At 44.8% G+C, this 12,874-nt stretch overlaps 1 protein-coding gene across 1 annotated transcript in view; it reads right to left on the bottom strand.

Moving 5' to 3' along the window:
- PECR (peroxisomal trans-2-enoyl-CoA reductase) overlaps positions 1 to 12,664 on the bottom strand; it is a 122,480-nt gene extending 109,816 nt beyond the window's left edge. The window contains exons 1-2 of the mRNA XM_085649956.1: positions 12,474 to 12,664; positions 9,298 to 9,431 (exon numbers count right to left, since the gene is read on the bottom strand). Coding sequence (XP_085506082.1) covers positions 9,298 to 9,431; positions 12,474 to 12,585 — 246 coding nt within the window. The 5' untranslated portion in view covers positions 12,586 to 12,664. The remainder of the gene's footprint in view (positions 1 to 9,297; positions 9,432 to 12,473) is intronic.
- Between the last annotated feature and the right edge of the window lie 210 nt (positions 12,665 to 12,874).

Genomic DNA, 12,874 nt, shown 5'->3' on the forward strand with positions numbered 1-12,874 from the left:
GGCTCAGGAAATTGTTAACTCCGCCCATATATTGATCCTGCATCGAAAATGTCCATAAATGGTAATGAATTTTGCTCTATGTTGTATCCACCCACTTATGAGCCCCTCTGTTGTGTATAAAAGGGGACCGTGTACGCAAGTTCTTTGTGCTACTCTATGCACTACTGAAGAGTGTTGTGTAGGTTGTAGGACCACCCTTAAGGGTTAATAAACTCTGTCCTGTATTTTGCAGTTTCCGTGCCAACTTCCTTCTAGCTTTTGTTACAGGAGAGCGAACCCTTGTATTCTGCGGGCCTAGCTGGGTCTGTACTCATCAATTGGCGCCCGTCACGTGGGGCTCATCGGCGACTCGGATGCTCGAAGGACTGGTCGTGACGAAGGTGAGGAATTTGGCCGGGGATGTGATCACTGCCAGAGGCGTCTTTTAGTCCTGGCATCCCGAGGTTTCTTCCTTCCCTTCCGAGCTGACCATCTGGGTGGCGCCGGTCCTCGACTGAGACCTCTTCTGTCGGTTTGCCGTGTGGGCGAATTTTGGAACTTGGCAGTTGGAATCTGGACGCTCTTGATTGGTAAGAACCGTTGTGCGGTACTTGCTCCGAGTATTTGAAGCCTGGGTTGGCTATTTGAGTTTGATTTGTGATGACCGGTCATGTTTTGTATTGATTACTGTGAGAATATATGCGTTGCAACACATATAGGCAGGTAATGAGGAGATATTTCTCCGGAGTTGTTTAAATTTGAACGGCGCAACGTTTAAGTGCCATTTTTGATAATACTGCATATTTTACATTACTTTTGAGCATGCCTGCTTTTAGCGCACTCCGTAAGTGGTGCTGCTGTTTTGGAAACCGGTTAAATCTTGAGGAATCTGCTCCAGCCCCCCCAGAGGGGACTCCTAATACGGATATGTATGTGAAGCATGGTCTTTCCTCTATAATGTACAGCACAGTGTGGAGGAAATACACCAAAAAGGATCCCGAGTTATGATGGCCTTTGTATGGATCGTTTGATATGCGTAAGATGGAGTATGTGGAACAGTGTATGTGTAAACGGCGTGCTCGGCAAGACATGTTTGAATGTGTACGGTTATGGGTGAAGGAAGTGCGTGAACGGGAGAAACGTGAGAAAGCGCTGATTGATAAAGAGCAAATGATCATGTGAGAGCACAGGAAGCGAAGCGTCGGGAGGAAAGAGAACTGGCGGAGAGACAACAGAAAGAGCGTAGGTTGCAAGTCTCGGGTCAATATGCTGTCCGCCAGCCACTTTATCCTGTCCTTACTAATCTCGAAGATGATTTTCATTTATTAGATCGCTCTCCGCCCCCCTATGTTGGCACGTCTGCTCCGAGGTCACAGAATTCTGGATCGGTTTCGGATAAGGTAGACACGCGGTCCATGTTAGACTGATCGTATGGGTGAGCTTCGGAAAATTTCTTTTCGTGCGCTTAACGGCAAGCTATCTCTTACTGAATTATTGGAACTTTTGGAAAGTTGGCAGGATAGGGAAAAGTTATATTTTGTTGAAACCTTTTCTGACGAAGTGGTTACTGCCTTTCGTAAATATTCTGATGTTTGAGCCTGATGATGTAGTATCAGATTCTAAAGCATTACGTAACGGTGTCTTTTCTCCCTCTAAGGTACCCGATGTGGTCCGACGGCTGTTTGCATTGCGGGACGCGGCGTTTGAACTTAAAGAGAAAGCGCGCCAAAAGACAAGGGAGGAGGAGAAATCGAATCCACACGTCGGCGGGAAACAATCGTCTACCTCCCATTCAGATAAGAGTGAACTAGTGCATGCTAAACCGATGCGAGAGGCGGCACCCTTGTATGTTCCTCCTAAAGGAGCGGGAACTAGTTCAGACATGTCTTCCCCTGATGCTAGGGGATATTTTGTGTATAATTGGGTTTATACTCCCTGGCATAGGACTGATGTTATGGCATTGAAGAATGCATTGCCTGACCCCCGCAAGAATCCAGCGGCCTTTTATGAAGAAGTCGAGGGGGCCTTGAATTCTTGTACTATGACTTTAGCAGATATAGATTTGTTCTTTGGGCTTATTTTACCACCGGATATGTGGCGATCTGTGCGGAAGGTGGATGATCAAGACGTTTTTAAGGCCAAATGGTTTGAGATTGAGGATGAGGATAGGGAGAGAAAGCCCGCGCAAAAACCGCCCCAGCTTATTTTAGATCTCCCCGCTGCTATCTTGACTAAGTTGAAAACGACTATCCCCCCTAAAAAGATTGACTGGAATACGTTAGCCTCGTGTAAACAAAAGGTTGATGAATCAGTTTCAGACTTCTTTACGCGCTTCGAGGAAACATTTCATGATTTCAGTGGTCAGTCACTTACGGATGATACGGGTCGACATCTTTTTGTTGATAAATGTGGCGAATTTATTACCGGGAATAGCAGCTCGATTAAAAGCGAGTGAAAGTTCTTGGTCCACCTAGTCTCCGGCATCCCTCCTGACCATGGCTCAGTATTATGAGCGTCAGGAACAAGAAGCGAAAGGGAATGAGGAGAAGAAATCGAAAGATTTGAAAACTAAGGTGATGTTAGCACAAGTGTATGGTCCGCCTCGTCGGGGTGTTGAGAGAGGTAGAGGAGGATTTTATGGTCCCCCTTCGGGTCAGACGGATGTTAATAGAAATCAATGTGCGTATTGTAAACAGTTGGGTCATTGGACCAGGGATTGTCCGGTACTATATGCACCCCGTCAGGGACGTGGTCAGGGACAGCCGAGAGGTAGAGGGGGCTTTTTGAATTTTAGAGGGAACTCCAATGATCGTGCTCGCTTTGAGCCTAACGTGCAGCAACGAGATAGACCTAATGTGTTTGATCGGCAAAATCAGTATCAAATGTCTGGGAATGACCGTTCTGGGTACCATGATTCGCAGCATGCGTAGGATTGCGTTGGGTGGGGGTTGGAATCAGTTGAAGTGCCGGTTGATCAGAGGGGTCCTTATGTTTCAGCAAATGTTCTGGGTTCTACTGATCGGTTCCTAGTCGATACAGGAGCTACTCGCAGTGCACTGTCCAAACAATTGGTTCCGAGGGCTCCTCCATCTGGCTTAATGGTTACATCGGTAGGGTTTGATGGTACACTCTCTCGAAGCCCTCTATCCCAACCCCTTGCATTTCATGTTGACCAACTTTCTGCACCCTGTCTGTTTTTGCTTGCCCCGAACACGCCTGACAATATTATGGGTCTTGATATGCTCAAGCACTTCAGAGCTACGATCCGCTGCTCCCCTACTGGAGTACGTGTGATCTTAAACGATAATCACCCTATGCCAGAACGGATGTGTGTGGTTGCAGAGGATACTGTATTGGCTTCTCTCCCTTGTACTTTGTGGGCCACTTCGGATACTGATGTGGGACAGATGGCGATTCCGCCTGTCCACATTAGTGTCAAGGAGGGTGCTGTGTTACCACGCCTCCCTCAGTATCGTATTTCCCAGGAGGGGGGAGGAGGCACTCATACAGATTGTGCAGGATTTGATTAAGGTGGGAGTAGTGGAGGAAGTTCCCTACAACGTCTGCAACAGTCCTATTTTACCTATTTTGAAGAAAGATACCGATACTAGGGTTTATCGTTTTATTATTGACTTAAGGGAGGTGAATAAGATAGTGATACCTCAGTATCCAGTGGTTTCTGATATCACGACGTTGCTTACTCTGGTCCCGCCTACGGCGACCACATTTTCGGTTATCGATTTGAAAAATGCTTTCTTTTCGATTCCTATTCATCCTGATAGCCGATACCTCTTCGGCTTCACTTTGAATAATCGGTCTTACAGATTTTGTAGAGTCCCTCAGGGTTATACAGAGAGTCCTAGTATTTACAGTCAAGCATTGAAAAGACAATTGGATTCCTTTGTTCTGCCTGATGGTGTAGCCCTTATACAATATGTCGACGACATCTTGTTGGCGGCCGACACTCCTGAGCTGTGTGAGAAGTGCACGTTATCCTTGCTTTCCTTTTTGGCATCTCACAATCACAAAGTGTCGAAGAAGAAATTGCAATTCTGTAGACCAAAGGTGACTTATTTGGGTCACCTTTTGTCTAAGGAGGGGCGTGCACTCACACCAGATCGTATTCAAGTGATTTTGGACACACCAGTACCTTCCACACAGAAGGACGTGCGTGCATTTTTGGGTCTTGCTTCTTTTTGTAGGCAATGGATATTGGGGTTTTCACACATAGTTAAGCCATTATTAGCACTTTTGACAAAAGATCCCCCAATTCCTCTTCCCTGGTCAAATGAGTGTGAAATTGCCTTTCAGCAATTGCGACAAGCCCTTTGTTCAGCACCAGTGTTAGGTACCCCTGATTATACGAAGCTCTTCACAGTGTATGTACATGAGAGAGATGGATGCACATTATCAGTTTTAGTACAGATGCACGGCGACAAGCAGCGCCCCTGTGCATATTTTTCGGCTGTACTTGATCCTGTTGCCCGAGCGTTGCCTGGCTGTTTTCGCTCGGTTGCGGCGACAGCGGTGTCAATACGCCAAAGCGAGGGAATTGTGTTATCTCATAATCTGTTGGTATTAGTCCCCCATGCTGTTGATGCCCTGCTTAATCAGACAAAGACGCAGCATTTGACCAGTGCTCGTTTAACGGGATATGAGTTGACGCTTTTGGCTCCTCATATTACGTTAAAGAGATGTGCAACGTTAAATCCAGCCACATTGTTGCCGTTCCCGGAAACTCAGTCTGAAGCACGAGAAGCACATGACTGTATTCTTGTGACTGAGGAACAGACAAAGGGTCGTATTGATACGCCCTTTACAGATGTAGATGGAGAACTATGGGTGGACGGATCATGCCTGAAGCTACCAGATGGTACGACTTCAGCAGCGTATGCAATTACCACATTACAAACAATAGTGGAGACAGCACGCATACCGCAGAAATCAGCTCAAGCAGCGGAACTGATAGCATTAACACGAGCATGTGAGCTCAGTACAGGATTGTGTGTGAATGTTTATACAGATAGCCGCTATGCCTTCGGAGTGGCGCACGACTTTGGCCTACTCTGGAAGGAGATAGGGTTTCTAACGTCACATGGAGCACAGATAATGTATGGAGAGTTAGTTCACAACCTTTTGACTGCATTAACATATCCAAAGAAGATTGCTATAGTTAAATGTAGTGCCCATAAAAAGGTGGTTGATAAAGTTGGAGAAGGGAATGCTTTGGCAGACCGGGTGGCACGAGAGACTGCGATGCAGCCTGGCTCTACTGCAATGTATGTTGTGAAGTCACAGGCAGAAAGATGGCACGATGCTAGGAGAGAAGTGCTGGAGATACAGAGGACCGCTTCCGATAAGGAACGGGAGCAATGGTCCAATGATGGAGAATTAGATGAAGGGTGTTGGAGAAGTAAGCAGATGGATAAATGGAAGTTACCCACAGCTTTCGTACAACCTATGGTTCAGATGGCACATGGACTAGCGCATGTCGGAGCTTCCGCAATTGTGAAATTACTCACATGAGTTTGGGAGCATCCGGAGATCGCTAGTACGGCAAAGAGGGTAGTGCAGACTTGCATGATTTGCCTGAGGTATAACCCAGGAAAGGGTACACGAACTCCGGCAGGAGGATTTGCAACACCTACTGCACCCTTTGAGGTATTGCAGATGGATTACATTCAGCTTGAGCGCTGTAACAATCTGAAGTATGTTCTAGTAGTGGTTTGTGCCTTCAGTAAATGGGTTGAGGCATACCCTACGAAAGACAATACTGCAATGACTACAGCCAAGATGCTATTGAAGGAGTTCCTCCCTCGATATGGTGTTTGTAGATTGTTGTGGAGTGATAACGGACCTCATTTTATAGCAGACGTTATCAAGTATGTCCTGAAAGGACTGGGAATTACCCAGAAATTTCATGCAGTGTTTCACCCTCAGTCTGCGGGATTGGTTGAGAAATATAACGGTACTTTGAAGCTCAAGATCGCTAAGATCCAAGCTTCGACTTCTTTGACTTGGCCAGACGCTTTACCACTGGCATTACTGTCAATTAGATAGATACCGCATTCTCGGACCGGTCTCACGCCATATGAGATCGTGTTCGGACGCCCAATGAATATTTGGGGTCCACCGAAACCGAAGTCAGTGTATGATGTACCTTGTGTAATGATGAATGATTATCTGGCACAGTTAACGGATAATTTGGTTTCTATTCATCAACAGGTTCGAGAAGCGCTCCCTGATCGGTCCACAGGTGAAGGACATAACCTCCGGCCTGGAGACCATGTCATGATCAAGGTGTTTGAAAGGACGAACAGTCTGGAGCCGAGATGGGTTGGTCCTGAGCAGGTCTTGCTCGCAACAAGGACAGCTGTGCGAGTCTCCAATCGGAAGAACTGGATCCACTCCTTGCACTGTCGTAAAGTGCCACCTGGATTAGTGGAGCCTGCTGTATTGACCGACCATCGAGAAATCCTGACTGCAGAGAAAGGCCGTACTGTGGAACCAAACGACGCTGAGGAGCTCTTCCCGGACCAAGCGATTCCTGGAGGTAGAAGATATCATCTCAGACCGAGGAAGGGATTTCTTTCTGCATCAGGACATTGTCAGAACGGCCCTTAGGTTAGTGAAACGGAGAGCCAATGAGGCAAGGGGGGGGGGGGGGATCAGCCCTGCATTAGTGTAGTGACACCCGTCTTGGCCCGCTGGTGAAGAAATCAACGGCTGCCTAAGGGGAAGAGTTCTGACAACTTTTAGTTTCAGGAAGATATTGACTACTATAAAATGGAGAAGAAGAACATTCTCTGTGCGACAAGTTTTATTATCATTGTAGCCATTGTTGGTATAACCACGTGGTTTGTTGAGGATGTGACTCCTGCCCGTGAGTTACTTGTTTTGACTACTCCAGTGCCTGAGGAGCACTACTTTTACACCCTTCCGTTTCGAGAACTGAAGCATCGTCAGTCTTATTTGAATAATACTTTTATCCAGATGTTGCATCATACCCATGTTGCTACAAATGCTACGAACTGTTGGATATGTGGTATGATGCCAGCTCATCAGAAGAAAGGAGGAACGCCGTTCATACCTCTTCCTTTCTCTCATAATGGCTCTTGTAGAGCATGGTACACTTTGCTTTTTGCCACACGGAAACCTACAGTGGGACGACTACTTTTTAGACTTAATAGAGAATGTCATCAAGATAAAGAAGGCTATCCACAAGCGAATGGGACAATATGGGAGTGGGAAGAATATCGACCAGACAATGAATCAATTCCCTATATCTTCACGAACACCAGAGACACTGCTGGAAATGAACAATTTGTGATTCAAGTGGCACAAGCTCAAGCGGACCTGTGTGTCCAGAGTGTGGGTCGTATTCCTGTTGGTGTTAGTGACTGTATTAGTGTTTTGAATATAGATGGATTAAACAATAGTACTTTCTTAGCTTCCCATAATACGTATTTCGTATGTGGGAATAAAGGTTATTATCGCTTACCAGCCGGCTGGTCCGGAATATGTTATGTAGCGTTTTTATTACCCCCTGTATTCTTAGCGCCTGCATCCTATCATAAAGATTTGAAGTTATTGAACAATGTAACTGTAAATAGGTATAAACGTACTCTATCTATTGATGATGTTGACCAAACTGACACTAGCTTACAGCAGTATGTTAATTTAACTTAGGATTGTTTTTCTTTGTTGGAGCTGCTCTAAATAGTAGGAAGGTTCGACGATTAACAAGAGTTGTAGAGGCTGTAAAGAATCAAGCTGCTGCTGCTCTTGGGAATCTTACGGAAGAATTACAAATCACTAGAATTGTTGCGTTACAGAATCGTATGGTATTAGATGTTATGTTAGCAGACAGAGGTGGAGCATGTAGAATTATCGGAAGTAGTTGTTGTGTATTTATTCCCGACCACACGCCATCAGTCTATAACGCCATTAACCCCTTCGATGCTCATGACGGAACGGTTCCGTCATGAGCCACGGTTGAGCTGTGCTCATGACGGAACCGTTCCGTCATGACCACGCCCGCGCAGACATCAGTCAGCACCGCGGGGGAATCCGCCCCGCATGGAAGGGGTTAATAAATTGCATAAAATCGCAGATGAGATCCATACAGGAAATGGCACTTGGACCTTTTCTGGATGGTTTTCGGCATGGATTACTACATGGGGATGGAAAGTTTTAACTGGTCTCTGTATTATTGTAGCAGTTCTGTTTTCCTGTTGCATCTGTGTTCAGTGTGGTCCTTTCCTCTGTTCTTTATGTGTGTCATTCTGTATTCCTGATAAGAAAGCTATTGCCAATGTCACCTATCAGAAACATTTAAACAAAGAGGTGGAAGAGATGATAAAAATTGACATATATGATGATTATCCTAACAAGCCGAATGTCTTCAGTGAATGCTGAAAGGGTCGTCTGTTGAAAACTGAAACAGCGATAATGATTAAGCATTCACTAAAGACATGAATTCTCTCTAGTTAAAGTGTGTTTCTTGTCTTATGTTGCCTAATGTCCGGACTCCATTTTGTATTGTCATGTCTCCACGTGCTTTGCACGAGAAGAGTCCTACCTTTTCGCTAGTTGCTCTTGTAATCTGCCTAGTAACAGTCTATAAATAGCTCCTTTGTCCGTCTGGCGCATGCCCAGACTTGACCACATCTGTTATCAGTTAGTCCTTGTTTGACCATGTTTTCGCGGGCTCAGGAAATTGTTAACTCCGCCCATATATTGATCCTGCATCGAAAATGTCCATAAATGGTAATGAATTTTGCTCTCTGTTGTATCCACCCACTTATGAGCCCCTCTGTTGTGTATAAAAGGGGACCGTGTACGCAAGTTCTTTGTGCTACTCTATGCAATACTGAAGAGTGTTGTGTAGGTTGTAGGACCACCCTTAAGGGTTAATAAACTCTGTCCTGTATTTTGCAGTTTCCGTGCCAACTTCCTTCTAGCTTTTGTTACAGGAGAGCGAACCCTTGTATTCTGCGGGCCTAGCTGGGGCCTGTACTCATCAGCAGGTTTCTGCACGCTCTGTAACCACACAAAGTGTACCTTTGGAAGAACCATCGAGATGTATTGTGTAATCCAGCCTAGCATTGATTATCAATAATTACAGCTATATGCCCTTTGAACATGTAAAACCGCGATTCAAAAAAGAAGGATTATTTTGCATGAAGGAAGATTTTGCCAACTAACCACTTTTGAGAAAGTATTTCAGGTATGTTACATGTACAGAGGTTTGCTGTAAGAAGTCATTTTTAAGTGATGGATTCAATAAACAGGTTGTTGCCAGAAAGCTACTTTTACCTCCTCCTCTTTACGGATGTTACACTGCAGTGGAGTCACTACTGCTGGGCTTGAGGGTGGGATTTTAGCAGCTAACTCTTCAGCTGCTTCTTTTAGTTTGTCCAGCTTTCGGGAAGCAATAACTACTTTGCATCCTGTGCAGAGAAAAAAGATACTTCATTAAAAAGTTAGGAAACTAATTGTGCATCAACAAGGTATAGGCCACTGCACGTCCAATAGATCAGTGCCTCTGGAATTATGAGATTGTTCAGCTGTGGTGTTTTTTGAATATCGAGGAGTTTGCACATTAATACATCATCTGCTACATAATCTGCAGATTTTACAACAAAAAAATTGTTTCATGCACAAACGGTTCAAAAGCTACTAAAAACGGAGCAACGTGTTGCAAAGCAGTGGGAGGACCTTTGCAACGTTTGACTGGTCACCTTTATGTTGCTAATTGCTATATTTGGGTGGTATACTGGTATTAATGAGGTTCAACCTATGCCCAGACATTGTTAACAAGTGTAAAAATAGCAAAGTAATAAAATAATGCCATCATAAAATGTGCTACATTATGCCGCATAATTTGCCTTTTCTTGCTGCATAATATAATCAACCCTGCCGCAAAATGTGGTCCTCCTCTGCCACATAATTCCAGTGCCCGTACAATAGACACACTGATGTGATAAAATGGATGGAAAGACCAATTTAAATAACGGACAGCTAGATCTCGCAATTCAAGTACAGCATAAGGTGCTGGGGGCCAGACGAACGACCATTCCATTTTGTGAGTCGCAAACTGCATTTTTTTGCAATCGCAAAATGGAATGTACAACAGTGTCTGAGGCAATGTTTGCGATTCCCAAATGGGTCACAAGGGACCTGCCGCATTAATATTCATGAGGTAGGTCGCAATTTGCGACCCATTGGGAATGGCTGGCACTCACAGGGATGGTGGCCTGCTCGGGTCAGCAGATCACCATATCTGTGATTGCATATTCAATAAAGCAGTTTTTTTTGTTTTGAAATCAAGCCCGTTTTCCTTAAAGGAAAACTGGTTGCGTCAAAAAAGAAAAATGAAACGTTACAGTTTCATTTTTTAAGAGTAGGCAGTCATCTGTGGGACCACTGCCTGCTCTTAAAAATTGTGAGCGTCCACATTAGAAAAGAGTTCCCATTTGCGACTGGTTTACCACCAGCTTTCCATTGGCAGTAAAATGTGAATGTTTTGCTCAGCATTTCGATCGCAAAACATTTGTACATGGCACTGCGAGTCACTATTAGGAAGAGACGCCCTTGGCACGCCCCTTCCTAATAGCGAGTCGCAAACCCTAGTTTGCTAGTGGGGAATAGGTTACCAACTCGCAAAATAGGGTTTGTACATGCCACAGACCTATTTAGTGGTTGCAAACGGCCCGATTTCCCATTTGTGACCGATAAATTTGGTCGTGCATATGGCCCTAAGTGGCTTAACTGGTAGGGTCTTCCAAACTTAAGTATAAGGGAATAACCAATACACATGCCCATTACACAAAAATATGCGCTATGGTACTTAGAACTGTCCCCAATTATTCATGGATTTTCAATGGTGCAAAAAAGTTAATACTTGCCAAGTCCTATAAAAGGCTTTTACAAGTATAAACAAAACTAAAGGTTTTACATTGCCACTAAATCCACATGACCCACATGACCCAGCTATCTACATTTGAAATTGCTTGCAAGGAAAACTGATTTAACCGAAATGTAGGTGCGACAGTTTGGCACATGAACCAGCCATAAAAATGTTGCACCTCTTTAGACTTTATTTAATTGCACAAACAGTGTCTGGCTACCTAGCGTGGCGATTGTCTGGACCATGAATTTTAGTGATATTGAAAATAATTGTCACTAAAAATAAGTTCAATGGTATCGATTTGCAGCTCCCAGCCCCTCGTAAAAACGTAAAAATAAATTGAAAACAAATCATTTAGGTGGCATTAAACGCTGAAAACAAGGGACTGAGGGGCAGGGAGCTTACTGAGGGGTATAACTTTTTTTTATTATTATTAAACCTAGCAGAAAGGGGTGATTTCAGGAAGCAACAGGTGGATTGAAGAGAAGGGGTGGGGGGGGTGAGATAACTTGCGGGCGGGGATGTGATGGTGGTACCAGCTTATGGTGGAGAGAGCTAGACAAAGTATGCAATCCTATGGAGGGTTAAACCAGAAAGAAACAATGTGGCGTAACGGTCAGAGCTGTTCATTTTGGAACTGAGAAGCAGGCTCGAGTCTCGGCGTCGGCTCAACACTTTGTTGTTGTAAGCAAATCACCTAATCTCCCAGTGCCTACCAAACAATAAATGTATCCTTGTAACTGGTGCTCGTGTAAAGCGCTCCCAAAACTTGGGGTCGAGTTCGCGCTATTTAAACTGCAACAACAAAAAAAGTAGGGTAAATTGCGCAATGTCTTGTAATAAAATCCATGGCTCTCATAACAAGCAGGTTAACGGGGTGAGGGTAGTAGAGAAGTCTTATCTGCCACCACAGTTCACAGTTTTTCATCAACAATACCACCGTTACAGCATTTTAAGGCAAGTTTGATATGTGGATCAGGAGGGACATATGTAGGTCTTGTTATGTTTTTTTTCCCCTCTATTAAAACTAAGAAAGCAAGCAAACTGAGACTTGTCCCCGGGGGTTGCGCAGATATGCTTTCCTTATTTATGTCTTGCAAACGCTCAATTTAAAATCATCCGCCAGATTTTCCCCCTGCTGTGGAACATACTATGCAGCATTAATTTATACAGCGCGACGTCTCACGAAGGTATAGAAGCGCATTAAATGAGCATCGCTTCCATTACACAAGGTCACATTATAATTTTGTCAGTTATGGGGAGATTAAGTGATTTGCCCAGAATCACAGGATGTTGAGCTGGCGCCGAGACTCGATCCTGGTTCACTAGCTCCAAAGTGAACAGCTCCAGCCCAGCCGTAGCGCCAGTCTCTCTCCCCCACTTGCCTGCCCAGCTCTAGCTCACTGCTGGACTTTGCAACAGTGTGAGGCTCACTTACTGTTATGAAAGAAAACATCCCATTCCAAGATGACCGCCTGGCACGACTAGAAACAAACCCATTCCAAGATGGACGTAGCACTTACGTCAATTTCATGCAAATACACGCAAAATCGGACTTAGCAAAGGTCGCAGTGAAACCCACCTAGAGTGAGCAGTTCAGCTGCGATAGCCTTGCCGATACCGGTGCCACCCCCGGTCACGATAGCCACGCGGCTGTTGAACAGACCCGGTATGAAAACGCTGTTGGCTGCCATGGTTAACTTGTACTTTGGACGGCTCGCACTGTGCTTTTAAAGAGGTGACTTGACCACGCCTCTAGCGTCACGAGCCCTTACTTTCCGGTATCAGCCATCACCTTCACTATAGCCATTGGTTAGCGCCACAGTTAAAAGGGGCGTTGAAAACAAATGAGGACTAACATTTTAAAGGTTCTGTTTACCAGTTTTGTGGACAAGTGGTGGCCATACCGAATTCTATGGACAAAAAGGAGAGAGTTTCCCAGGTGTACCAAAAGGGACCGGGTATGTAAGATTAAACAAAAGA

Source organism: Triturus cristatus, chromosome 3_2, assembly GCF_964204655.1.
Source record: "Triturus cristatus chromosome 3_2, aTriCri1.1, whole genome shotgun sequence".
NCBI lineage: Eukaryota > Metazoa > Chordata > Amphibia > Caudata > Salamandridae > Triturus > Triturus cristatus.